General features: G+C 38.5%; 1 protein-coding gene across 6 annotated transcripts in view; it reads left to right on the forward strand.

Annotated features, from left to right (window-relative positions):
• Positions 1-25,250, forward strand: part of LOC139732447 (filamin-A-like) — a 189,353-nt gene that overhangs the window by 99,922 nt on the left and 64,181 nt on the right. For all 6 annotated transcript variants that reach the window (XM_071643307.1, XM_071643305.1, XM_071643310.1 and 3 more), the window contains 7 exons: positions 925-1,179; positions 2,020-2,117; positions 16,334-16,462; positions 17,109-17,321; positions 17,829-17,991; positions 20,106-20,300; positions 21,140-21,277. In XM_071643307.1, coding sequence (XP_071499408.1) covers positions 925-1,179; positions 2,020-2,117; positions 16,334-16,462; positions 17,109-17,321; positions 17,829-17,991; positions 20,106-20,300; positions 21,140-21,277 — 1,191 coding nt within the window. The remainder of the gene's footprint in view (positions 1-924; positions 1,180-2,019; positions 2,118-16,333; positions 16,463-17,108; positions 17,322-17,828; positions 17,992-20,105; positions 20,301-21,139; positions 21,278-25,250) is intronic.

Consider the following 25,250-nt stretch of genomic DNA (forward strand, 5'->3'; position numbering starts at 1 on the left):
CCATATTGATGCTGTCTCCACACATGAACTGAATAATATCCAAGCAGAGTTCACTACGAGGCAGCCTTGAAGTTTGAACTGCAGGTTGTTCACCGCTATTCATCAGCGCTATTTGAAATGCCATCAGATTACTATTTTTGTACTGCTCTACTCTTGTGGGGGGAATTGTTTTGTTTTGTCTTGTTCTTCAGATGTCATGTTCATGAACAAAATACATTTAATGGAAAGAGATTGCATGTGTTTAAGAAGATGGCTATCTGCCATTCAACCAAGATTTCAGCTCCCATAATAGCAATTAAGCTTTCAGTGAGAAACTCTCTCCAGATGCACACATGTGGACAGCCTGGTAAAAGCAAACAAATACTAATTCATATCAGGTACATAATGCTTACATTTCTACAATTCACTGAATACAGTCATTCATAACAAGTATCCAATCTATTTCAATAGCTTAATCTTACCTCATCAAATACAATACTCTGTTCATTTTGTTGATAAAAGTTAACATCAATTCTTTCAGCAGCTCCTTTCTTTGCTTAGCTGCAATATAATGTTACATCAGGGATGTTGCCTTTTTCTGACAGCCTTCCAATCACCACAAAATACCAGCTTGAGACCTGAGAATGAAAGTAAACAATATAGTAACACATACTCTTTCACTATATACTGTCATTATTGATGCAAAATTGAAATGAGCTCTTCAATGACATGGAATTCACATGAAAGTATTTTGACACAAGAAGAATGTCGTCATGTTTGTAGTTGTACTGAGGGCGTCTTAAAACATTCACAAGTTCTGCATACTTTCCTGTCCATGATCCCTACCGATACCCTTCAATTAAGATCAGCCACCACGAAGACAAATTTAAATCAATATTTTTTTCTTCTTCTTTTTCATCCCCATCCAACTCTCTTGACCAACAGACAGTACTGACATCGTTGATGGCAAGCTGAAGCTCATCCTGGGTCTGATATGGCTCCTCATCTTGCATTACTCCATCTCCATGCCGATGTGGGATGAGGAAGGTGAAGCTCCGGAGGAGGGCAAGAAACAGACTCCCAAGGACAAGCTGCTGGGATGGATCAAGAGCAAGGTGCCGGACAAGCCCATCAACAACTTCAACAAGGACTGGAACGATGGACAGGCCATTGGAGCTCTTGTGGATGCTATTGCCCCTGGTAACAAAAAAGTCCTCCTCTTTTATGAACTACTTCCTGTTCTTGACTTTTCTCCTGCTTTCAATTCTCCCATTTTTTTTTTTTTTTAATGGTTTGCTAGAGTGAAGAAGTCAAGAGCGAAAATGTTGTCCCTTTTTGTTTGGGAGGTCAGGCTCAAATTCAGAAAGATGCTGTATTCAGTGCATATTGCTTTGCGGCTGTATAACATCTGACATTTTTAGCCTCTGCCATCTTGGGGCTCAGTGAACATATATAGTTGCACCTCCAGACCAGTCTGTTTTGTATAGCTGTCCTCAGTTCACTGTTACTATCAAGGCTTGTGTCATTCGACGGTACATAAAATAATGAACTTAGAAATTTTGTTTTGTGCAATGCAGGTAATATTTTCTATATATTGTTCTACCATTGTGACATCACAAATTGATGTAATGTTCTCATCAGTAGGGGATGTCACACAGAATTAACCACAACTTAAAGAAATTCTTAAATATTTGAGAGAGAGTGTAAATTTTGTCAAATTATTATTGATATGTTCCCATATATGCATTCTGTATTCACTGAATCAAATACTAATGAACAATGTGTTGGGAAACTTCTCTTATATCAGAAATTAGCCAAAGAGCATGCCACCAAACTATATGATAATATCATGACTGTGTGTATAAGGGCCCTAAAGTTAGTTTGTATGCAATCCAGTCATGGTTGTTGGTGAGAGATGAATGTTGCATGTCCTGTGAAATATGATATATCACTAGCCAATTAAGTCTTTACACCTGACTCAAGCTGGTCACTTTCTCCAACCTGCACTCTGATCTGCCTGACATTGCCTTTCTCCACCAGGTCTGTGCCCCGACTGGGAGGACTGGAACCCCAAGGATGCATTGAAGAATGCCAAGGAAGCCATGAAGCTGGCAGAAGACTGGCTTGATGTCCCCCAGGTAAGGCAGCTTCACTTTAACCCATTGAGGACGGACCAATTTTGCTATAACATGCATTTCCCATTGACACTTACCCGAGTATTCTCGGGACTCGTCTTCAACGGGTTAAGAGACAAGTTCGCCCAAATATATGTGTGGATTGATTGAATGCAGCAGTATTAGCAGAACTCACCCATGCAAGTTTGAGGAAAATCAGACAATCCGTTCATAAGTTATGAATTGTTATGGTTTTGTGCAGCCATTGCTTGATGATAAGACCAGGACAGTTTGTGATGTCACACACAAAGAATGATACAGAGAATGTATAGAGAAAATTTAACATATAAACCTTCTTTTTAGTAGCATTAAAAAAAAACTACTTGACTTGCCTCTTTCAGAAAGTAGGGGGGGGGGGGATATTATCCGTTAAATATGTCAGTGATAAGTAGAGGGAATGTGTAGGGGCCCTACTTTTCTTAACAAATGAAATTTTGTGGACATCTCATCATATTTTCTTTATATCATTCTATACGTGTGACATCATAAACTATGATTGTCTCAAACTTTTACTGATATGTTCTACTGATATTGCTGCATTCATTCAATCCACTCTTTTTTCTGACTCTGTCAGAGTACTGGCTAGTTGCTTGAATGAATAATATTTCGAATTCGTCCTTTTGAGCAACAATAGCAAATGAAATAATTTATCTTATAGGGATCACAGGTTAGTGGAAAGAGGAATTTATGGTTTAATCATCATAATATTGTGATGATAATGATGTGAGTTTTTTTCCCCCACAAAGAGTAGGTACTGTGAATTTAGCTCTAGTCTTTGTCAGAGCCCCTGTATCATTATTTTCCAGGATTACTCTGTGCTTCATGTATGCATTTGGGTTGAGATGTAGGCCTATGGAGGGGATATACCAGCATGTCCAAAAGGAAGATGTATTTACTAGCCAGGAATCAAACCCAACTTAAGGCCTCTTGCAAAATACTCCAAAGGATCAATAGCAGACTGCTTTTAGACTTTCACTTTTGTTTTTATTTGGGTAAGATTGCATTAAATGGACTGAATTCCCCCAAAGAGTTGAAATGGAAACTACAAATCAAGAACAGACTCTGGACAAGAAACTTAAATTGCATCCTAGCCAAAAATAAAGACAGGATTTGCACTCTAGAATGGCCCACCTAAATGATGGAGGCCATAGATAATTGAGACAGACTTGAGCCAAGAATAAGGCTGTCAGATAATGTTTGCAGGAATTATCATTGATATATTATGTAGCCTTTACATCCTGGAGTTATCTGTCACAAGGGTATAGAGCGGTTTCTTGCACAACACATCGACCACACACTCAAACTTCTGTGATTATGCAGTCAGCGTTTTAAGTGAAACTGTTCATTCTCTCTTGGCTGTTTGACAGCATGACATTACTTATACTACCAAGGGAAATGTTACAGTCCTTGTACTTCATGAAATTTACTCCCTGTTTGTTTTTCATAGTCTCTTTATTTTGTGGTTTTACAGTGAAAGGGGAACACATTTTTATTTCACAATGACAGGAAAATGCACATAATATTGTTTTGTGACTGATTTCAGATGTGAGAAGGTTTTTTATTTTATTTTTACTATTTTTTATTTTATTTTTTTTTTTTTGGGGGGGGGCTATTTGCTAAAATGAACTTTGACCTGGAACATGGTGCTAGATTCTTCCACTGATCTATAGGAATACTCTTTAAGAATACTTGAACCAGGATCTGTAGCATCTTTACACTTGAACCTCTTGTGGTTTCCACCAAATCTTGCACTTGAAAGATATCACATCGCTTTTATTTATTTTAGCAAGCATCATTGATAAGTTGATATCATGAACTCAAATGCATCATGATATCAAATACTTTGAAACATGAGTCTCTCTTCTTTTTTTTTTAAAGTGTACTACCACTACATAGAAAACCACTTGTGTGTTACTGTATTTAATTTCCCGGCAGTATCTGACTGCATTTCCCTGAAAATAAAATGGAAATGTACAAACACTCTTTTTTTTTTCAATTTAGAAAATCACTATCTCCAAAAGGACATTTGGCTACTTCTCTGTATTATTTTTTTGTCACTCTTATGGTCTATGTGAAATGCTCAATGTAGAATAGTGTAGATCTTTAGGGCTTTTTACACTTGTAAAATTTTGCTTAGCCCCGGACCAACGGTGGGGCTAAGGGGGGGCCTTAGCCCCACCGTTGGTACGGGACTATCCTTAGCCCACTTTCTGTTTACACTCGTTTTTGCCAAAGTGGGCTAGCCCCACCGATAGTACGGTACTATCTGGCCCTGCAAAATAGCAGGGGTTAGCACCGCAATTGCGGTGCTAGCACCGCAATTGCGGTGCCAAGCAAGTGAGTGTAAACAGAACGAAAAAATAATCCTGGGCTAAGCGACGGAGACGAAGTCCGACCCTCACTGACCAATCAGAAACGAGGTAATCGAGTGCTGCCGGTGCGTGCGTGTACGTGTACAGTACACAGCGTAATTATGAATATTCATGTGGTTTGGAAAGTCCGGGGCTAAGAAATACGAGTGTAAAAAGGTCAGTTTTCTCCTTAGCCCCGGACAAGAGATAGTACGGGACTAATTGGCGAGTGTAAAAAGCTGAAAAAATTGGTACGGGACTAACGATAGTCCTGGGTCAGGGAAAGTCCGGGGTTAAGAAACACAAGTGTAAAAAGCCCTTTTGTGATAAACATTGCTGCCATTGTGGGAGTACGTACAATTGTACATTCATGTGCATTGCTGTTAATGAAACCTTTGTAACCTTATAGGGAGAGCATTGTTACCACTTGAATAGGGTGTGTAGCATGAAACTTGAGATCTTGTTGGTGGAGGTTGGTTGGAGGAATGAATGCACATACAGGTTTGGCATGGGTCAGACAATTTCTGTCTTCTATTACAGGCATAATTAAACCCATTGCCAATTTGAGGGCCAGTTCAATTCCATTAGAATTTTTCACTGAGAGCACTGTAGGTTCTTATTTATCTTGGAAATAAGGGATATAGCATAGAGCACTTAAATTTATAGCCTATCATTAAATACAACCTGTGCATTGATTTTCAGCAGGGTGAGAAAAAAAGAAAATTGATGCAATATGTTCGTGAAGGTATGAGAGTTTGTCTCTCATTTCAAGTGTCATGTAACTACATGAATCATATGACAAAGGTTAATGGCATCCTACGTGTGACATGTCAATAGTGCTGTAGGATGATTGATATATTAACCCCTTCAATCTCCATTAAGGCTTTGACTACCACAGTGCTTTTTAATTCTTCCATTGATTGGCACAGATGTGTGTTGGGGGGGGGGGGGGGGGCTGGGGTTGGGGGTGGGGAGAATAATTGCCAACGAATAGAGGTTTCCAAATCCTCTTAATCCATATTTTGTCACTGTAGCCTTCCTGTTGTACTCAAGGTTCATTGTTATGCCAAAGTTGTCTGGCAAATAAGCAATTAGGTCAAGTTCATGGGAATGGTTGATATAATGCCATTAAAAATCAGGGCACATTAATTACAGCTAAGTGCTCTGGCACGATTGGACGTAGTGGTTCAAGATGAGAGCGAGAAGGAATGAACCTCTCAATACATGCAGGAGCAGATCGATTTTATCCAAAATAGCCCCTTGTTTCAGTTTCTGGTTTTGTGCCAAGTAGCCCTTTTTAAAATCTCTGCTTCATCACAGGTTCCAGAAGTTTACTTCAGTAATATGTTTATAGCATGTGTAAGACTGACTGAGTAGATTTTTCATTATTTCGTTTTTCCGAAGGTTTGCTAATCCGAAACACACAAATTCCCTATACCTACAGGTTCGTTAATCCGAAAATAAAAAAGGATTTGTTAATCCGAACATTTGTTGGGTTATTCCGAAGGTTCGTTATTCCGGAGGTTGGTTAATCCAAAAAATGAAATTCGGAATAATGAACCTTTGGAATAAAGAATCTTCGGACTGAAGAGCCTTCGGAATAACGAACCTTCGGAATAACGAACTGTAGCCGTATATATTATGTGAGAAAACAATGTATACATTTATGTTAGCATTATTGAGACATTATGAGAAAAATGTTGTAGAGTTATGGACACTTGTGTATTTCCTACAGACATTAACAGTTTACTGTTGTTTGTAACAGTGTTTGAGGTGCCTGTAAATATTTCAAACTTGGGGAGACAATTAATTTTGCTACTCTACATGTAGCAGTGCTGGAGGTAGAGAGGAAAAGGAAATAATTTGGCCCTGAAAACATGATCTGAATTGTCTTGTAATTGGTTATCTGAAGCATGACAGCTAAATTGAGTCAGGTTGACAGGATGGTGGTAGCACAGCGTGTCATGTAATATCACCTTCCTGTCTGGTGGGCTAGAGATAAAGCGCCTCACTCCAAGCAAACGAGGTGTCGGCCGCCCAGACACCCTGCCAAGCCAACGTCTGGATTTCACACCCGTTCTGCTCTTGTGTTCCATGCTTGGGAGGAAGTCAGGTTCAAAACATGTTGTGACTTTAAGATATTAATAGAGGAAACAAGTATGCTACTTACCGGTATGTCCAAAGAGACAATTATAATGCCCTGCTGGTTGTGTTTATAGAGGGTAATGGTTTATGCTTTGGAAATTATCTTGAAAATACTGTCCTACATTTATTTTCATGTGAATACATGGTTGATGAATTACACAGAGATGCCAACTGGTACTTCTTTATGCAGTATTAAGTACTGCTTTTTCCAAAAATATTGCAGGTTTCATGGAAAATTATTTTCCCCAAATTGAATAACTACTCCTGTGTATTGCAGGAAAGGTGAAAATACTGTTTTTCAAAAAAAAAAATCTCTCTCTCTCTCTATTATATATATATGCCTTTTCAACAGTAGTTTATAAATATCTTATACTGTGTAGATGCTTGTTGCATCCTGTTGAGAGTCATGGAAAATAGATTGATGGAGAAGAGATAGGAGTCCATTTTTCCAGCCCATTAACACATTGGAATTATGATTTGATGAAGTGATTTGATGAAAGACAATGTGACCATTTCAATGGAAGCAAATCGGTAATCAGTGTATTGCTTTTGATGAAACAATTCACAAAGGAAAACCACAGTCATTCTAATGGTAGATTGAAAGATTCATACATCTGATGATTTAAAATTGTAATTTCACTCATCAATGCATCATTGAATAAGCTCCCAAGCAGCCAGTGTATCAGCAATATGCCTGTCTAGAGGAAATTTAGGGTGGATCAGGTTTAAATACCAGGCGGTGTGTATGTGTGTGTGATTGTTGTGGAAGAACAGATTCTGCATTGGACAGGACAGGATGTGTTGACTTTCACTAAAAATCCTCTCACACAAAATGACAGGGAAGGTTTATGTCAGACCAAGAAAGAGGAGAGAGATCGTGGAGAAAAGGGTGATGATATGCAACCTTGAAACCCTCTTCTTCCATATATCCCACGGAGGCAGGCGGAGAATGAAATTACAGGACTCACTTCCTGGGCAGGATGCTGTCTGCAGTTTTCTCCAGCAGTGTTTCTACCCGTCTCACCTCTCTTTCTCTTTCTTCCTGTGGCCTCTGCTTTTGTGTTTTCCCCGTGTATCTTTTTAAACCTGTCTGTCTATGATACATACATACTTGTCTGTCTCTGCGCTTCTTATCAATTTCTCTCCGAATGTTGCATTTTCCATTACTTTATGCTCTGCTCTCTGTGATACTCCGTGATTTATGGATGCTCCGCTATCTGTGTCGTAGTTCTATTTCTTCCATTGTGTCTTCCTCGTTTGCTTCAGTCTATCTCCTATTTCCAGCATAAAAACTGTATACTGGTAGTCTCTACAGCTTTTTGTGCACTGGGTGTTACTTTCATGTTATATGTTGGTCCCACATCTGCCTTTGTCTGGCTTATTACTGCATTCTTATTTTCACAAATTTCAAGAGTCAACTGAAATTTGAGAATATGACGACTCGCGAAAATATTGCCACCCATACACAATTGCCCTTTGTATTGACTCCACAGCAGAAAAGCACAAAATTTTGTCAATTGAAAAGGGATGATACTATTTCTCAATCCATCAGTGGAGTTCTGGAAAATGAATTCAATTACTCCTGAAATTGTCTTTAAAGACCCGATTTGCAGTATATTATATACTCATCAAATACAAAGGGTAGGCCTATATAAAGTATAACATTTTATGACTGGAAAGCATTTCATTTATCTGAGTGAATTTTAAAGGAATTGGTTTCTGTTATTTCGTAGAATAGTTATTTAATTCAAATACAGAATTCAAGTCTTTAGTGTGCTATGTAGAAGACAGACTCTCTATCTGCTTAAATTAGAGCCAAAAACATGTGACACATTTAACATGATGGACTTTCCTTAGGTATGTCATAAATTAGTTTTTATTTTGTAGAGGAATTGAATAGGGTTGGGGAGGAGATTGAGAGATGCTGGTGATGACTTGAATAATTGAGGGAACTCTGCAATGATTATGGGAGATAATTTGCTCTCCATCATCCAAAATAGCCCACAAGAGAATATCAAGAGAAGCTCTTAAAAGGAAAGAAGTCATCTTTGGATAACAGATCATAAGCTCTTTCACTTTCAGTACCCCTAAATCTGATTAATTTCAGAGCATATACTCATTAACTTCAGTGCACAATACCCTATACTCTCTGCTTGCAATGCACTAGTGACTATCCAAGGGTACAGGGAAACCCAGGTGGGACGTTCTGGTATATGTTTCACATAATGCAGGGACTCCGTACACAGTATATGAGATGGCTGTGTGTGGGTGCAATACGCCTGATGGGTAAAGATTTGTGTAAATCACACCCTGCGTATTCAACATCGGGAGTGGTTCTAGGAAGACTACCAATTAGAGCATTCAACACTTCAGTTCATGTGGAACGCCTGTTTGGCAGATCTCTGCACTGGACAGTAGTTTGTCGCTTGACACAAATACGAGAATACCAAGCATTCATGTATATAGTCTCTTATACATGTATAAAAGACAGCACACAAACAGAGTGAAAAGGTTGGGCTGAAGATCAGTGAACTTTTTCAACCCCAGAAGGAAACACTGAAAAGAGAGGGGGGGGGGGGGGTATATTTTGGAGGTTTGCTTTCCAGTAGAATGGCTACATTAAAGCAACCCAGTGAGAAAAGTTGTTCAAGATTAATTCACCATGACAAATCTCAACCTAAATACTGTGTGGGCTTCTATTATGTCGTAAAGGTTAAAATGGCATTGTACATTTCACGAACAACAAATTCTCAATGCACTACACGTCCACTGAGAAGAAAAAAAAACTTTGATGTCGGCTCAGGTGACCTGTCGCCCTCTCCTATTGTTCACATCACACCCTCCCTCCCTCTTCTTTTTTTTTAGTAACCTTTTTTATTTCAAATTCAATTCTTGCGATCTCCCCAGGGTAGTGAAAATACAGGGATGGGAACCGCAGGGGTGTGGAAAGTCCTCGCGATAGAAAGAAGTAACTTTAAATGATTTGGAAAAGGCATTATTAGGGATTGTTGGCTGAAAATCGGGCACATGGGCTGAAAAGAAGCATCTGGTCGACGAGTTAGCAAATCACCAAAAGTATCATATTAAGTGCTCTATTCATGTCAAAGAGTAGGTCATAGGCATAGGCATGATGGCATTACATTTATGATAAATAAATGCAAACAAAGGAATGTCTAATTTGGAATTTGTTTTTAAATGACTAAAATGATGCTAACTGGCACTTCTTGATGATTTAAAGGTTTATTTTAAGGGGCAAGTAGTGACTCTGGGTGCGTTTATCTAAAAACTTTCTCAGGCAGAATCACGATCCTAAATGCATTTGAGGCATTTTTTTTTTGCAATAGATAAATGCAACCATGTTTTCAACTGCGTTTAAATACGCAAATTTGAAATACCATTTAAAGGGCGACTTGAAACACTTTTTGAGACCATGATCGCATTTCTGCTAGTAATAATGTGATGGTGTTTTGAAAATGAAATGCATTTCTCTAAGCTGCCGAGGTCTCTTTCCAGTATACTGTACATGCTGTCGGTTTATACAAAAAAGCACGAGCGTCAGTTGACCTCTACTTCCCAGGTTGAATGGCACAAAGCAGCTCTGCAGTGACAATACTCAAATCGTGATGTTCAGATAAATGCTCCACCCCCGAAACTGCATTTCAGACCATGTTCGTAAACTCCATTCAAAACGCGTTTTGATTCTTTCTCTCTAGTTAGATAAACGCAGCCTTTGTCTTGCTTTCAGATTTTTTAGCTTTTCAGGTTAAAGACACAGATGAGTTTATCACTTTTGCTTGTACATATACTTGTACGTCATTGTAAAACATCTACCAGGTTCCATTTGTAAGGTATGGGTATATCAGTAGGCCTACTTGATAGCACTTTATGTGTGTTTTAGCAATGGGAGCTTAGGCTTCCCGGGGATCTTGTCAAATTCAAACAGTTCTTTTCATGCATACGGTAATTCAACGAGGCTCGTGACTCGATACCGAAAAGCTAATTCCTGTCTGGCTCTTGGCAGTGTAGTGAAGTGGAACGAACTATGGGCAGCCATTTTCATTGTGACACACCAACACTTCAATGAGATGAATTATTTGAAATAGGGGGTGTGTGTGGGTGTCAGTGCAAGCAAAGATTATAAAAAAATGCCTTTTTTTGAGGAAGATGTATTGGGTAAACTAGCTACCCAGCCTTTCAGAATCCGGCGCTGAGGTGATATTTGTTCAGGGCATTCAAGGCAAACACAACTTCATACCAGCCCTCTTTTGTGACGTGGTTTCCCCATGGCCTAGAATGTCTGCGCTACTTTTAATGTGGGAAAGTGAATGTCATACATTAGCGTGTGTAGAGATACCATCACGAACAAAGTGCAATTTGCTATTCATGTATAGATCCCACATGTGGATTTTTGTACTGTTAGTAACTATTAACAAATGTAAATGGATGGGGATCTCAAAGCATAGTATGATTGAAGTACTTTGATATTCATGATGGATTAACTCCACAAGTTCATTCATTCATTCTTTCATTCATTCATTCATTCATTCATTCATTCATTCATTCATTCATTCATTCATCTATTCATCCATCCATCCATCCATCCATCCATCCATCCATCCATCCATCCATCCATTCATTCATTCATTCATTCATTCATTCATTCATTCATTCATTCATTCATTCATTCATTCATTCATTCATTCATTCATTCATTCATTCATTCATTCACACATACATTGTGAGAGTTAGTCTTGACTGCTTTTCAGGTCTTTTATGCTAGATCTTTCTAAAAAAATGTGTGAGTGGGTTATAAGAATTGACATTTAGCTTTAAATAATTTGATATGTAAATGTATCGAGGTAGAAAATTATGCATTGTAGTGGCAATGCATTAGTCAAAATACATTATCATGATATCTAAATCTGTTTCTCTTTCTGTTACCAATAATCTGCTGCAATGAGAGCCCCCAATCACAGCTTTAGTAATTTAACACCAACCTAAACAAGCCTACTTTTGTTATTTGGCAAATAGGCACATTCTGGAATATTCCAAATAAACTATGTGGACAGCTAAGTTGATGTGAAGCCATGTGAAGCCACCCAAGGACATGGGTGTGTAGATCAGACTGTGTTTAGTTGCAAATAAATGGAACATATAATCTCTACTCAAAAGTTGGTCATCAATGTACCTTTATCCAATTTAAAAAATGTCACACTATAGGCCTAATTGCATGCTACACACAAGTTGGCTGATATCTTTCCTGAATTTCTGCACTTGCTCTTCTGTCATACGAATGTTTCACGTTTAAAGTGCACAATAGTGGATGATACAACTACACAGCTGATACGTCTGTCCTCTTTCCCTTCTCAGCTTTTAACAGGGGGGTGTTTCATAAAGCTGTTCGTAAAGTTACGAACAACTTCTGAGCGACTGGTGATCAGTTCTTGTACTGAATTATGGAAATTCTGATAAGTATAGCGCATCAGAACTGATCACCAGTCACTCATAAGTCGTTCGTAACTTTATGAACAGCTTTATGAACCCCCCCCCCCGGTGTGTTAATGAGCTCTGTTTACCTGCACTGTAACAAAGTTTGCTGACAAAGTCGATCAAACTTCCAGTAGGTGGAAGGATGTGGTTGTGGTTATTTTGTTTTTGTCAGACTTCCAGATTATGCGTGGGAAGAAGATTTGTGTGTATAGTAGAGTACCTTAAATGTCTTTAACCCTTTGAAGACTAGTCCTGTGTATACTCGGGCAGATGTCTGTGGGAAAAATGTGTTATAGTAATATCAGCTAGTCCTCAACAGGTTAATGCTGTCAGTGCACTAATTGAAATTGCTGCTAGTGTCAAAAAGTAGGGTAGGTCCTAAAGTTAATTTTGGCCGAAAAAGTTTGTTGCAAGTCATATGAAACCAATCTTAGCAATCTTATATCCAACAGTAAATGCTTACGAAAATTGATGTCTTTACATTGAATTGAAGAGTAAAGGCCATTTCAAAAATTTGATTAATTAATTGAGATTAAAGACTATTGTGACATTCAAAGAAGATGATGTAATTGTGAGGAGGGAAACAAAAAGGATACTGTGCATCCCTAAATATATATGAGAAGTATATGCAGAGATTTATCACAGGCTTCATGTTTCTATTGGCTGGCAAGTATTTTGTACATCTATTAGATCTCTTTCCATGTTCATCCATAAAAATGAATTAACCCATTGCTTTTGAGCTCTGACAGTCCCCACAGACTTGGTGGCTGACACACCCGGCTCTTGAGAGTGAAGGGATTTGGAGGGAAATTGGAGGTGGAGTTACTGCTTAGCATGCAGTGAGGACATTAAGGTCCATGCCTGTCTGTTTCAAACAGACCCCCACTCTGTCTCATCCCAAATTTTATGACCCTCTCCCAGGGATAGGGTGTTCCAAAGGTCATCTCGGGTCACATTCTAATTTCAGAGGTGTGTGAACACATTATTACCATGGATACACAGAGAACAGGTGTTGTCTAGAATGGTGAATTCCATAACCCATATTCACACCTATGGTTGTAAACTATGTAGCACTGTATATCAGCTCTGTTGCAAGAGTGATGTAGATTTGAACATGAGCTGATGTGAGTTGAGATCGATTGTGAGTTTCTATGGTGAATCAAAACCAAATGCAACTATTTCCAGATCTTCATCTGCTTCTGATGGAGTTCTTCAACCTCCATCATGGAGAATAATTGGTTTTTGACATAGACGACCCATGATGATGATGGAGAATTGAGCACCCCTGTGCCAACTTCATCTCTGAGTCATCAATCTCGGGAGGTTGTGGAAGCCATACTCCACGAACAACCCTAGGCTTCCGACAATGCCTCACTATTAAATGAAGGCAACCTTGAAAGCTGTTATCTAGCAAATAAGATGGGAAAGGAGTGCCATCAAAAATATATGGTGATATACACTAAGATGCAGATCAAGGGTAGGTTGGAAACATCTCTGCAGTAGAAATGATTTTTAATTGTATGGATATATCCTTCCAGGGACCTTACAACAAATGACTAGAACTCCATCCACCTCTGCTTCAGGGAATATTCAATGTATCTTTATCTTAATACATTTGTACTTGGAATCCAGTTTATGGGCATCATTGTTGCAAAATCCAGTCTATGTGCATCACTGTTGCTGTATCAGCTTTAGGAAAGCTTTCTGGTCATCAAAATCTAATTTTGTCATACAAAATATGTGCATCAAACTGTAATAATCCTTTAGTAAACCAGCCTATTCACCTGTCCCTGTTGAACACATTTCAGTACCAAGGAATCCAGTTTGCTCTACTAAGTACATTGATTGTTCCTGACACAATGTTTCATTGAGATTTCTAAAGGGCACCGGAACAGCTTTGTACACCAAGTCAAAGGAATCTCTTTTTTCATGTGAGATAATCATATCTACTTGACTGATAATCCATATGCTGTAATTATGTCCTTAGGACCCCAAACATGTTTGCGTGGCAGTGGTATATATACAGGCCTGTATGTTCTTCAACATTGACTAATTTCTTCTATTGTGAAACAAAGCTGTGCAAAGAAGTTGTAAAAACATCAATGAAGACATAAATTATGGAGGTGGAGGGGAGACTTCCTTTTAAAGGTTTTGTTTTCCATGGCAGATGGGTAACTGGTACTGTAGCCTGCTTTTCCTGGGCGAAGAGGATGCTACTCAAAGCGAAATGTGTCAGATGATTTATATGAGCCAGCATGGAAAAGAAGTGGTTCTACAGGGCTGGTATAATGCACTGCTTGAAAGCATGTTCACTCTCACTTTCTCATCAACCCTGCCCCCTATCTCAGCCATTCCCCTTGAGGATGACAGATAAACTGTGCCCTATCATCATCCCCGATTATATCACATCGCCATGGCGACCCATGTGCTGTTGGATGGAAAAGTCAAAACAGGGGCACTCTTGTATACAGACACACGCTAGAGTTCCACTCTCCAAGCTTCCCAGGTGGTGGGAGGAGAATTTGTTCTGCCTTTGTGGGACACATTTTAATGTAGCAGGAAAGTAAACACATTTGTCTGGCTGGATGTGATGTCTGTGTGAAGCACAGCCAAGCAATCCCAGCCATCATCGAGTGTACTTGAGTGTGTGCAATACATTGCACACACTCCTACACTCCTCAGTTTGATTACCATATAGCTTAAATGTCTGCATGACCTTTGACCCTATCCTGCCTTCAGGGCTGCTCAATGTGTTACATGGCATACCATGAATGCCTTTCCTTAATGGGAGCACACATTGAACACATGTATTGCCAGTGAGTAGATGCTGTAATCTGGATACCAGGGGCCCTGCCAGCTTTGCAGTGGCCATGCAGTTCTGGCTTGACGTTGGCAGTGTGCCCAGAACATGAAGCATGGATACACATTCTTTACAGAATGCGTGAATGCTTGAGCGTTGAATATGTACATAGGCCTACTGCAAAACCAGAAACATTTGTGGCATGAAACTTTTGCGAATTGGAGCTGATGGTCTTTTTCGCAGCATGAAACTTTCACAAAATGCAGCTGGCATTCAAGTCATTGTACATAGACAAGACTTTTTGTGGGCAGTATACTTTTGTGAATCCTAGCTCCTTGCTAAATTGGCAGAAGTTTCATGCAAGTGGAAATTTTTGGTTTTACAATATCTCTGCACGAAATAGATTGCTTACAATTGTATTTCCATCTCGGGGGGGGGGGGAGGGGGAGGGGGAGGGGGAGGGGGAGGGGAAGGGGCTAGGAGAAGGGGGAGGGGAGGTGGAGGGGATATGTCTGGTTGTAACATAAAATCCCTTTTGATCAACTTTATAAAAGTTTATTTTCATGTGTATGATACACGTGTATACCTCTTGATGATAGTGCAGTGATGTTTGAAAAATCTCCATTTTGCCTACCCATCATAGCTAGACCCTACCAATGTTTCAAGCTGAATGAATGTTGTAGTGCTCCCATTGTAAATGAGTCGAAAGTCTGTCACTTTTATGACAGTGATGACTCTTTCTATCACTCTCTTGCTGTTACTAAAAGGTTTATGTGATATTCAAGACTGGCCACCAATTAGGATATATTATGCTGTGCTTGTGGGTTCTCCCTCAAGCGAAGATTTGTTAGAGCACACTGTCATTCAGCAAGTGAAATCAAAAGCAAAAGAGATCTACATGATGTATACACCACCTTGTCTCCCCAAAGAAAGCGGAATTTTGAGACACATTGCAGGAAACATGTGTATCTCCATCTTTCTTTATAGAAACCACGCTGAAATCAATGCAAGAGAGTTTCAACAAACATGTGTCATTGTGCAAAAACTTTGTTCCTTTATCTGTTTTCTAACGTAAGAAATAACACATGAGTTGTAAAGGCAGCAGAAGATCAATGTGCCACTATTTTGTCATAATATTTGCTTTTTTATGCTTTTCATAATTTTAGGAGTTTAGTATCATATTGATCAGATTGTATTCTTCAAATTATTTGTGTTACATACAATATATCATACCATACATGTACAACTGCTGATGATAAGTGCTTATGAAAACTATGGTGCCTGTTGATGTAGTTTAGGCAGAAATTTAACCCTGCAGGGTCTCAGAATGATACTAATTCTGTTTTGTGTAACAAATATATTTTGTCTATTTCTCTCTCCTTCTTGCAATGTAGGTGCTGCGACCAGAAGACATGGTCAACCCTAACATTGATGACCTCAGTATGATGACCTACCTGTCTGCCTTCCCCAAAGCCAAACTCAAGGATGGAGCTCCTCTCCGCCCCAAATCCAATGCCAAAAAGGTAAAAGTTTCACTCACTGACTGAAAATTTTACCCCAGTACAGGAGTGTATCATACGATATTACCAGTGCATCCCAACAGTAGGTGCTAGGGGATGGATGAAGTCATGTCAATCTGCTAGTTCTATTTGCTTTTATGCATGAAAAGTCACTCTTTAAATCCATTCATGTAACCTGTTTGAATTAGTGATGTATTGTGTAAAGTGTTTGAAATTTTTTAGTTAGCTGACTCAGTTGAATTAATATCATTTTTTAGTTTCTCTTTGTGATAACAAATTACTATTTTCAAATTGGTGCCGGCAGAGTTTGCTTCATTCGATTGCAGATATTCATAATTACTACTGGTCTTGTGCATAAGTCATATGTATACAAAATATTCACACCATTCTTTAGTTGTCCACAGGTTTAAGTTAATCCATAATGGGTGTGTATCCCAGTCGTTTGTAGGTATTCTCCATGCCACAAGATCAATCAGGTAGATTGATTAACCCGTTGAGGACGGGCTGATTTTGCTGCAACACTCATTTCCCATAGACACCTGCCCAAGTATACTCAGGACTCGTCCTCAACGGCCGGAGGAGTGGAATAAGATCTGACACCAAATCATTGTGTTTATGATCATATACGTTCATCACATTTTCATTGCAGGTTCGGGCCTATGGTCCTGGTCTGGAAGATGGCAACGTCATCTCGAAGCCCACAGCGTTCACAGTGGAGACATTCGGTGCTGGAAGCGGCAAGGTTGAGGTCATCATCCTGGATCCCAAGGGTAAGAAAGTGGAGAACACCATCAAGGCCAACAAGGACAAGAAGCAGACCTACACCGTGGAGTACACTGCCAAGATCTCCGGCAAACACACGGTAGGGTACTTACCCCTATAACTCCCGGTTCCTACCCCTCTACCCCAACATTAACACACACAAGCACACAATACACTGAGCAAAACATGCCAGCCTATTTTCATCTAATTCAACTGCTGATTGTTCATGATGTTTGAATTTTTTTTTTTGTTCAGACTAAAAAAGCTGGTTATCAACGACCCAGAGACTATTTCACTTCTTCCAGGTGAAAGTTGTCAACTGGTGCCAAAAGGTACTTGAATTGTTCAGACCAGTGACTTTCTGCCCTTTCTCTTCCGGTTTGTAACAAGAGGAGTTTCAACTGTGCACAGCCTTTAGATATGTTTTACAGAAACTAAGCCTCTTGACTGGCCTAATGACAGGTGGTCATAAAGCATCAGTAAATAAAGCTGTTGAATTCAAAAGTCTTTTACATATGCCTTTGGCTTTAGTCTGAAGGAGATGAATGAGTTCAACCTTTCTGAGTCCTTTCTCATCTCAAGCATCATCAACTCCTTTCACATGCAGATCACGGTCAAATTCAAGGAGATAGAAATCCCCAAGAGCCCGTTCACCGTCAACATCGGTAACATCACCTCGGACGCCAGCAAGTGCTCTGCCAAAGGACCTGGTCTCGAACCAGCAGGACTCATCATTAACCAGAAGACCCACTTTGAGATCTTCACAGCTGGTAAAAAAAAAAAAGAGAGAATGATTGATGATAATTAGCCCACACCTTGCCTTTGCACATCATTAATTGCATGCTATGGACATCTAACCACTTGTTTTTGGAAGAATGCTAACTCATATTTGAAGGATGCCATTGACATCAAGCACAGAATCTCACAAACCGTTTAAGCTATTAGATTATCATCTTTATGAGTGACAATATATTAATTTGAAATTTACGTCTATACTGTGTACCCTCAAAAGTTTCATTAGGTTTTGATGAGTGATGTAGGCAGATTCCGACTGGAAGGCAACATATAACACATGCAAAGCTTTATGTAGAAAAAAAAAGATATCAGAACTTGACCAATAATTAACTTGACAACTGATAAAGTCAAGCCTCATAAATTTGTGACTACTGTAGTGGAGACACATAAAATCTCTTGAAATCTTATTGTGGTATGAGTTTGCAGCTCTTTAATTTACTGAGCAGCAATTACTGAACTTGTGAGATCATTAATTTCAGTTTAGATATGTCATAGTAGATCAGTGGATATGGATTCCAACAAAATTATAGCAGGTGCTATTTGTAGAGAATGCTGAAAGTTTGATATGTATCAATAGTAAGTATGATTTAAAGAAAGAAGAGTATGAGTTTTACCAGCCTTCTCTTGAATTTATAACTAACCACTATAGTAGCCATGGCAACTAACAATATTGCACCACTGTACATAGGAGGCATTTACACAAGAAAGGTGAATGCAGTGTTAACTTTGCTTTGCACCAATTATTCACAGTCAGATCCTTAACTCATTGCGCTGTTGCTCCCAAGAGATCTTCTTATGGTCCAGCAGAGGAGACAGCTCTGGAGTTCCTGCTTGAGATGGATAATGTGGGCAGCATGGTCCTGGCATGATGTGTGGAGGAATCACATGCCTAGATCGATTCATATCATCTCTCTGATAGACTGATAATATCTTCTTTAATTTTAGTGCATGCAATCACCATGTGGCAGAATCTTCATAGTTTAATAATGGAAGCACTTAAAGGTGTAATATTAAAGGAGAATTGTCGCTGGGTTATATAAGAGTGCATGTAAGCAATTGCATACTTCGGCCACCAAATTCACTAATGCTGAATAACAGTTATGTCTATGCACTCCCAGCTCAGGCCTTCCTAACTACTGCAGATTTATTCTGAACTAAATGTTCTCAAAGTAGGCAGTGCCCTTTGAGCATCTCCTAATTAGATGGCAGTCAGTTTCCTTCATGAAAAACTGCCCCAGTGAGTGAAAAGAACAGTGTAGTTTATTTGCCATTTTACATATGCTTTTGTTAACCCATGACAGCAGTGAGCTACAGTTTGTCTGAGTCTGCCTGTGCGATGAGATTTGTCTACAGAAACATTTTATGAGTTTGTCTACCAGAACATTTGATGAGTTTAGCAGGCAGTTGCTTAATGCAAATCTCCTGTTCATTCACACACTAATACTTGAATGATGCACTTCTCATGGCTTTTGTCAGGAGTGTAGCAAATTAGATTTATTGGCATTTTAGAATCTAACAAGTCTCTGTACTGATCATGCTTCATTTACAGCTCCCACCTACGTTGTTAGAGGTTTATGAGTTTATGAGCACTGGTTCCTGTTTCACTTAATGTATTCTCACCCCTTATGACTGGAGGATTTGATTATTAACTCCCTCTTTATATCTATTTACTCAATCCTAATTTTTGTTGTTGTTGTTATGTTATATGTACAAATGTACATAATGCTGTATTTTGATGTGATTTTTTTTTTCTGTATTAATGCGCTTAGAAATGTCAGTACAATGTATTAAGTGCTATTGAAGTATTTATTATCATTGTTGTTATTATTATCATCATTATTATTATTGTAATGATTGTTATTAAAGGTTAAAAAATGATTAAGTACCTGCAATCGAAGTGATCCATTGGGTGTTGTTCATCTCAGCAAGATGATATATGTGTTTTATGTTTAAATGTGAGTCATACAGAGAATTCATAAATATATATGTATGTATATATATATATATATATATATATATATATATATATATATATATATATATATATATATATCCTCAACCCCCTCTTTCTTGGCTTGGTGTGTTGCAGGTGCGGGAGCGGGTACCCCAACTGTTAAGCTCATTGCCCCCGATGGTAAGGAAGTACCAGTCCAGCTTCAAGACAAGGGCAAGGGTACCTACTATGTGGAGTACACACCCATAATGATTGGCACCTACAAGATTGAGATCAAATTCGCTGGCACCAACATCCCAGGCAGCGTCTTCAACGTCAAGATCTCCCATGGTATGTAGCTTACTTTTCAGAATCTCCCAGTTTTTATTACGGAAAGACTTGTTATGTTCAGTCCCTTTTGTCAGTGATTTAAGATTTCCAGTACGTTGTTACTTTGGGCAAGTCGATTTGAAATTCAGGGTGTTCTGTATGATGAATTTCAGCTCGTACCATTTCGATCAGAACTTCTGTGGTGCAAGGTAACTGCTCATGATTCCAAAAATTATGACAGTAGTCACAAATTAGTTATTACTTGCAGATGAAAATCTAGTTACTGATTGTAGCATTGGTCATAAAATTGAATTCAGAAAAAGACACAACTTTTCCATGAAGTCAAATACCAGATGAAATGTTTTTAAGTGTTAAAGAAAACCAGTGCATGACTCAAGTTTTCTCATTCAAATCAGCAGGGCCCAGAGAAAGGGAATAGAGATTAGGATTAATTGGTAGGATTTACAAATCATAGCAGGTACCATTGCAACATGCAGATTTCCATGCATAGCATGTGCTGTAGTAGTTGTGTAGAAAGCAAACCAGTGTAATTCTACAATGCTCCATGACTGTATATTTTTATAATAAAAAACTTAACAACTGGTGCCTGGAATGAATACCTACTACTTTCGCAGATAAGATGGGTAAAGAAGGGACAAGATTGCATAAGAGGGGCAAATCAAGTACAACAGGAATATTGGAAGATTCTTCATATGAAGATGCTTTGTAGGAAAGCAATAGCACAAAGTGTTTTTCTTGGCATTTAATAGGTTGCACCAGTTCACATATCAGATGAAACATTATCCCAATGACTTAACAAACTGTCTTATTTGTCATTCTGATCTTTGTTCATCGTGCAGCCCTGAATCCTGGCAAGGCGTTTGCGTACGGACGAGGTCTCCAGCCCAAGGGTCAGCGGGTCAAGGAGGAGTGCATCTTCTACGTGGACACAAAAGAGGCGGGAGAGGCTGAACTGAAAGTGCAGATCATCGGCCCTGGTGAGCTGGGCATTCTGGGATAGCAAAATGGCCGCAAAGTGAAGGTTGGCTCGGTAATGGGTGGATGTCGGATGAATGCAGTCAGTGAAAGCTAGTCCCTAGGGTGCTTTCTTGAACTTTGGTATATGACAGGAAGTAGATTAATTGTAGAGATTTAAGATTGCAATCAAATGCCTACATATTAGTATTTAAAGGCCAGTTCTATAAGGTGACAGGGATCACATAAAATATATCAACTATTTAAAAGATGTAATCATTATTGTAGATCAATTTATGAGTGTGAGCTTCAGTCTTCCTCAAGGTACTGGAAGAATAGATCGAAATTAATTGACACTTTCATTATTGTAATTGCCATGACAACATTTACCCTACAACCAGTCAGTTCTGAAAATTGTGGTCATTGCATTTGTAACTGTGATAGTATGAGTAAGAATAAACAATTTATGTCCTTACATAATTAAACTTAAGTAACTATCAAGACCCTACATAACACTAAATTGATACAGTATATACAGTACTTCATAGCATATCTTACATTCTTGGCAATCATTCATTTATAATCAGGTATGATCAAGTGTAGGTTTGTGTCATTAAACTAGAAGTAAATAAAATAAGGCTGTTCAATACCCAGTGAGCTTTGATAAGAGGATCTATGCCATATGTTCCTGCTAAGTAATGCCATTAAACGAATTAATTTTGATAAATTAATTACATGATATGGCACAAGGATGCTCCTGTCACTTTGGATAGATTAGAGCCAAAGTTTAGTAAGTTTTGATATTTGTAAGAAGTAGCTCTTTCCAAGTTAAGACAGAAACGTTTTGATTTGTAATGCCTAATTGATAGCTAGGAGAACCATAACTAGTGTTGCCATGAGGTGTTTGGTGATTATGATGGGGATGATATTGATGACAATGATAATTATGATGATAGTTATGATGGTGCTGCTGCTGCTGCTGATGTAATGATAGTGACACTGATGGTGACGATGGCGACGACGAAGTCAACGACGATGATGATGATGATTTGATGGTCGTGGTGTTAATGATGATTATGGTGATGATATGGTTGTGGTAGCAACGATGGTCGTGGTGATGACGATGAATGATGATGGTAGTAATGATAGATGATGATAATGCTGATATTCAAAGTGATCAGTGATGAAATTACAAATGCTGTGGAATTGTTGTTGATTGCTCGAACAGATGCTCATGACCGAGAAACTATTCCCGTTTCTCCAGTCTTCACTTTCTTACTCTGACGACCCATTTCGCTGTGATTATTATCTGGAAATAAGCCAGACTATTTCTTATGATTTTGCCATCCAGCAGCACATTATGTTTCAGCAATTTCTATGCAGTTTAATACCATTTGACTGCAACTTTTTCATCATTATTCTGTTATTGAATCTGTCAGTATTCTCTTATATGATTTTTTCCCTGTCTCATTGTTCATGATTCTCTTTGCTGTCTGTTTATGTCTTTGTTGCATCTCTGTGTGAATGTCACGAGTGTGAATTGAATGTGATTGGAGTGGATTGGCACAGGCATGGTTTGTTGTGGAACTAACATCAGGATTATCCCTAACTGTAATGAAACACCTCACTTTTCATTTATCACGTCGTATTGATCACAGATGTCATGAAGGGTATTGTAGTCATTTTCTGTACATGTAGTTGTGGTTTATGTATAACAGTGGCGACTTATGGTTTACTTTTTATGTACACATCATGAAGAGTATACTCACCAATGTGGTATTCCTTAACTTATGACATAACTGATACAGTGTCATTTATCTGGTGTAGTAGTTTTTAATATTTCAAACAAAACTCTGGTGTAAGTTAACCAATCTACTAATAGTAATCCTTTGATATTTTTTATTCTTAAATTTTGAAATCCAGTTATTCAAATATAGTATCCAAAACCATCTTTTTTTAAAGTGTCATTTATAGTCATTGTTTTGAGAAAGAATGTTTGTCTACCATTAAGAGTATACCAAGCGTATGTGCAATCAGAAAACAAAACTGTAATCAGTTAAACATAAATGTTTGAGCAGCCATAAATTGTTGTGTTCTTTGTTTGGTTTTAATAGTACAGTATTCATGGCATTGTTACATATCAGGAAAGCCAAAGAAATGTGGCGCTCAGAGATATGGCCTCTAATCTCATGCTAGTTTGAATCAGTAACTTCTCAGCGACCAAGTACATCTCCATCAAACATAACTGTTTGTCAGTAGTCCTGATGTTCAGAAGATATTTTGTTATGGCTATGTAGCATGTATCAGTGAGTTCTTATCATCATGTTTTCGTGTAAGTGAAGTAAGTGGAATATCAACAGAATGTAGCCGTTGAAATGATCCATTGTTATAGACAAACATAAAATGTTGACATGCCATCATTGACTGCATGTAGTCTTCATCCCAGACTCCTAACTCGTGCTGAGCCACCCAAGCCATCTGGCGTCCATTTTGTTGTGTTCGTCCCGAATGCAGCTTGATCCAGCTGTTGGTGATACGCTCTATCAGTCTTGCTTCTATTCAGATGAAGAGACTGGGGAGGAGACTAAGTAACCCCTCCTCCCCTGGAATATTGATTTCAAGTGGGCATTGTTTTCTGCACGTTATCCCAGGCACATGTAACCTACCTCACATTTTTCATATCTAAATTGCACAGGTTTTATTTCACCTGGTGGATTGGACTTTACTAGTATGAACAAATTAACACTGTTTCTCTTTCTTATACATCAGGGTGTGGATTATGGATATACATGCAAATTAACCACACGTTTCCTGTGTCATATTTTGCATTAAAAGGTCATTAGCTCTTTGAATATAACCATTTACAGTCAAATTTTGTTAGAAATTGATTCATGCAATTCTTCAATACATGCAAGAAAATCTTATGACCGGGACAAAACAAATCTGGATAACCGACAACAATCATCAAAAATCTACAATGATGGAGAGAAGCAAAATTGAGGTATCCAAGCAACCAACAAACTTTTTAACAGATATTTCCATCTGACCATTGAAAATTGTCAGATGTGGGGAGTACTCTGTGCCCAATTTTCTGGCAAGACTCAGAAAGCAGTGCTTCTTACTTGCAACCTGTTTTCAACAGTCAAGTGTTCTTTCTGATAGTGATGTTCTGCACAATTGTTGGGGCATACTAGAAGAAATTATCAGTTGCTGTTCAAAGCTGGTCCATTCATTAGATGTAACCTACTACTTCAAGGCTGATTATAGCAGGTTTAGAATACACATCACATGACTCATTTTCTAGCATAATCAACACAAATGCATCGCAGGGTTGTCAAGAGTGTTGCAAAAACTTGAGACATCCATGACGGTAGTACATCTAGTTGTCAGTAGTTGCAAAAGAGAGTTACACGTTTGTTTTGTTGATCACAAATCATTGTCAAAAGACATGGGAATTGTCTGTGATATGCATTTTGTTCCATTCATGATTAACTCAGGGATGTTAATAGACAACCTAACCCATTACAATCCAACCTACATGTAGTCTAGTTTGGGTGTTGCAGAAGTAATGCCATACTGAGGATGCAAACACGATGTCTCAAACTACAACATGATTCAAATTCATCAAAATTCATTCAAAACTCTGGCAAAATACCCATTCTTATTTAACTTGAAATGATCCTGTTGTTTTATGGTGGGACTAGTAATTAACTTTTTTGAGTATTACCAAAGCAGGCATATACTGTAATAACATGTGACATGCATTATTGAATGTCTACTAACACTTTCATTTGTTTTCCTTTTTATCTTTGCAATTACTTCATTGGACTGATCTCTCTTAATGTGCACCATCTGCATCTCTTCTTCCACCTGCCTATTTGTCTGTCTGTCCTTCTGACTATTTTTCTGTCTGCCTGTCTGTTTGTGTGTATGTTTGTCACTTTCTCTTTGTGTTTGTCTGTCTGTCTCTCTGGGTATTTGTCTCAATTTTCCTTG

Source organism: Diadema antillarum, unplaced genomic scaffold (assembly GCF_040938485.1).
Source record: "Diadema antillarum isolate AM-2024a unplaced genomic scaffold, OU_Dant_1.0 seq00000423_RagTag, whole genome shotgun sequence".
NCBI classification, from domain to species: Eukaryota; Metazoa; Echinodermata; class Echinoidea; order Diadematoida; family Diadematidae; genus Diadema; species Diadema antillarum.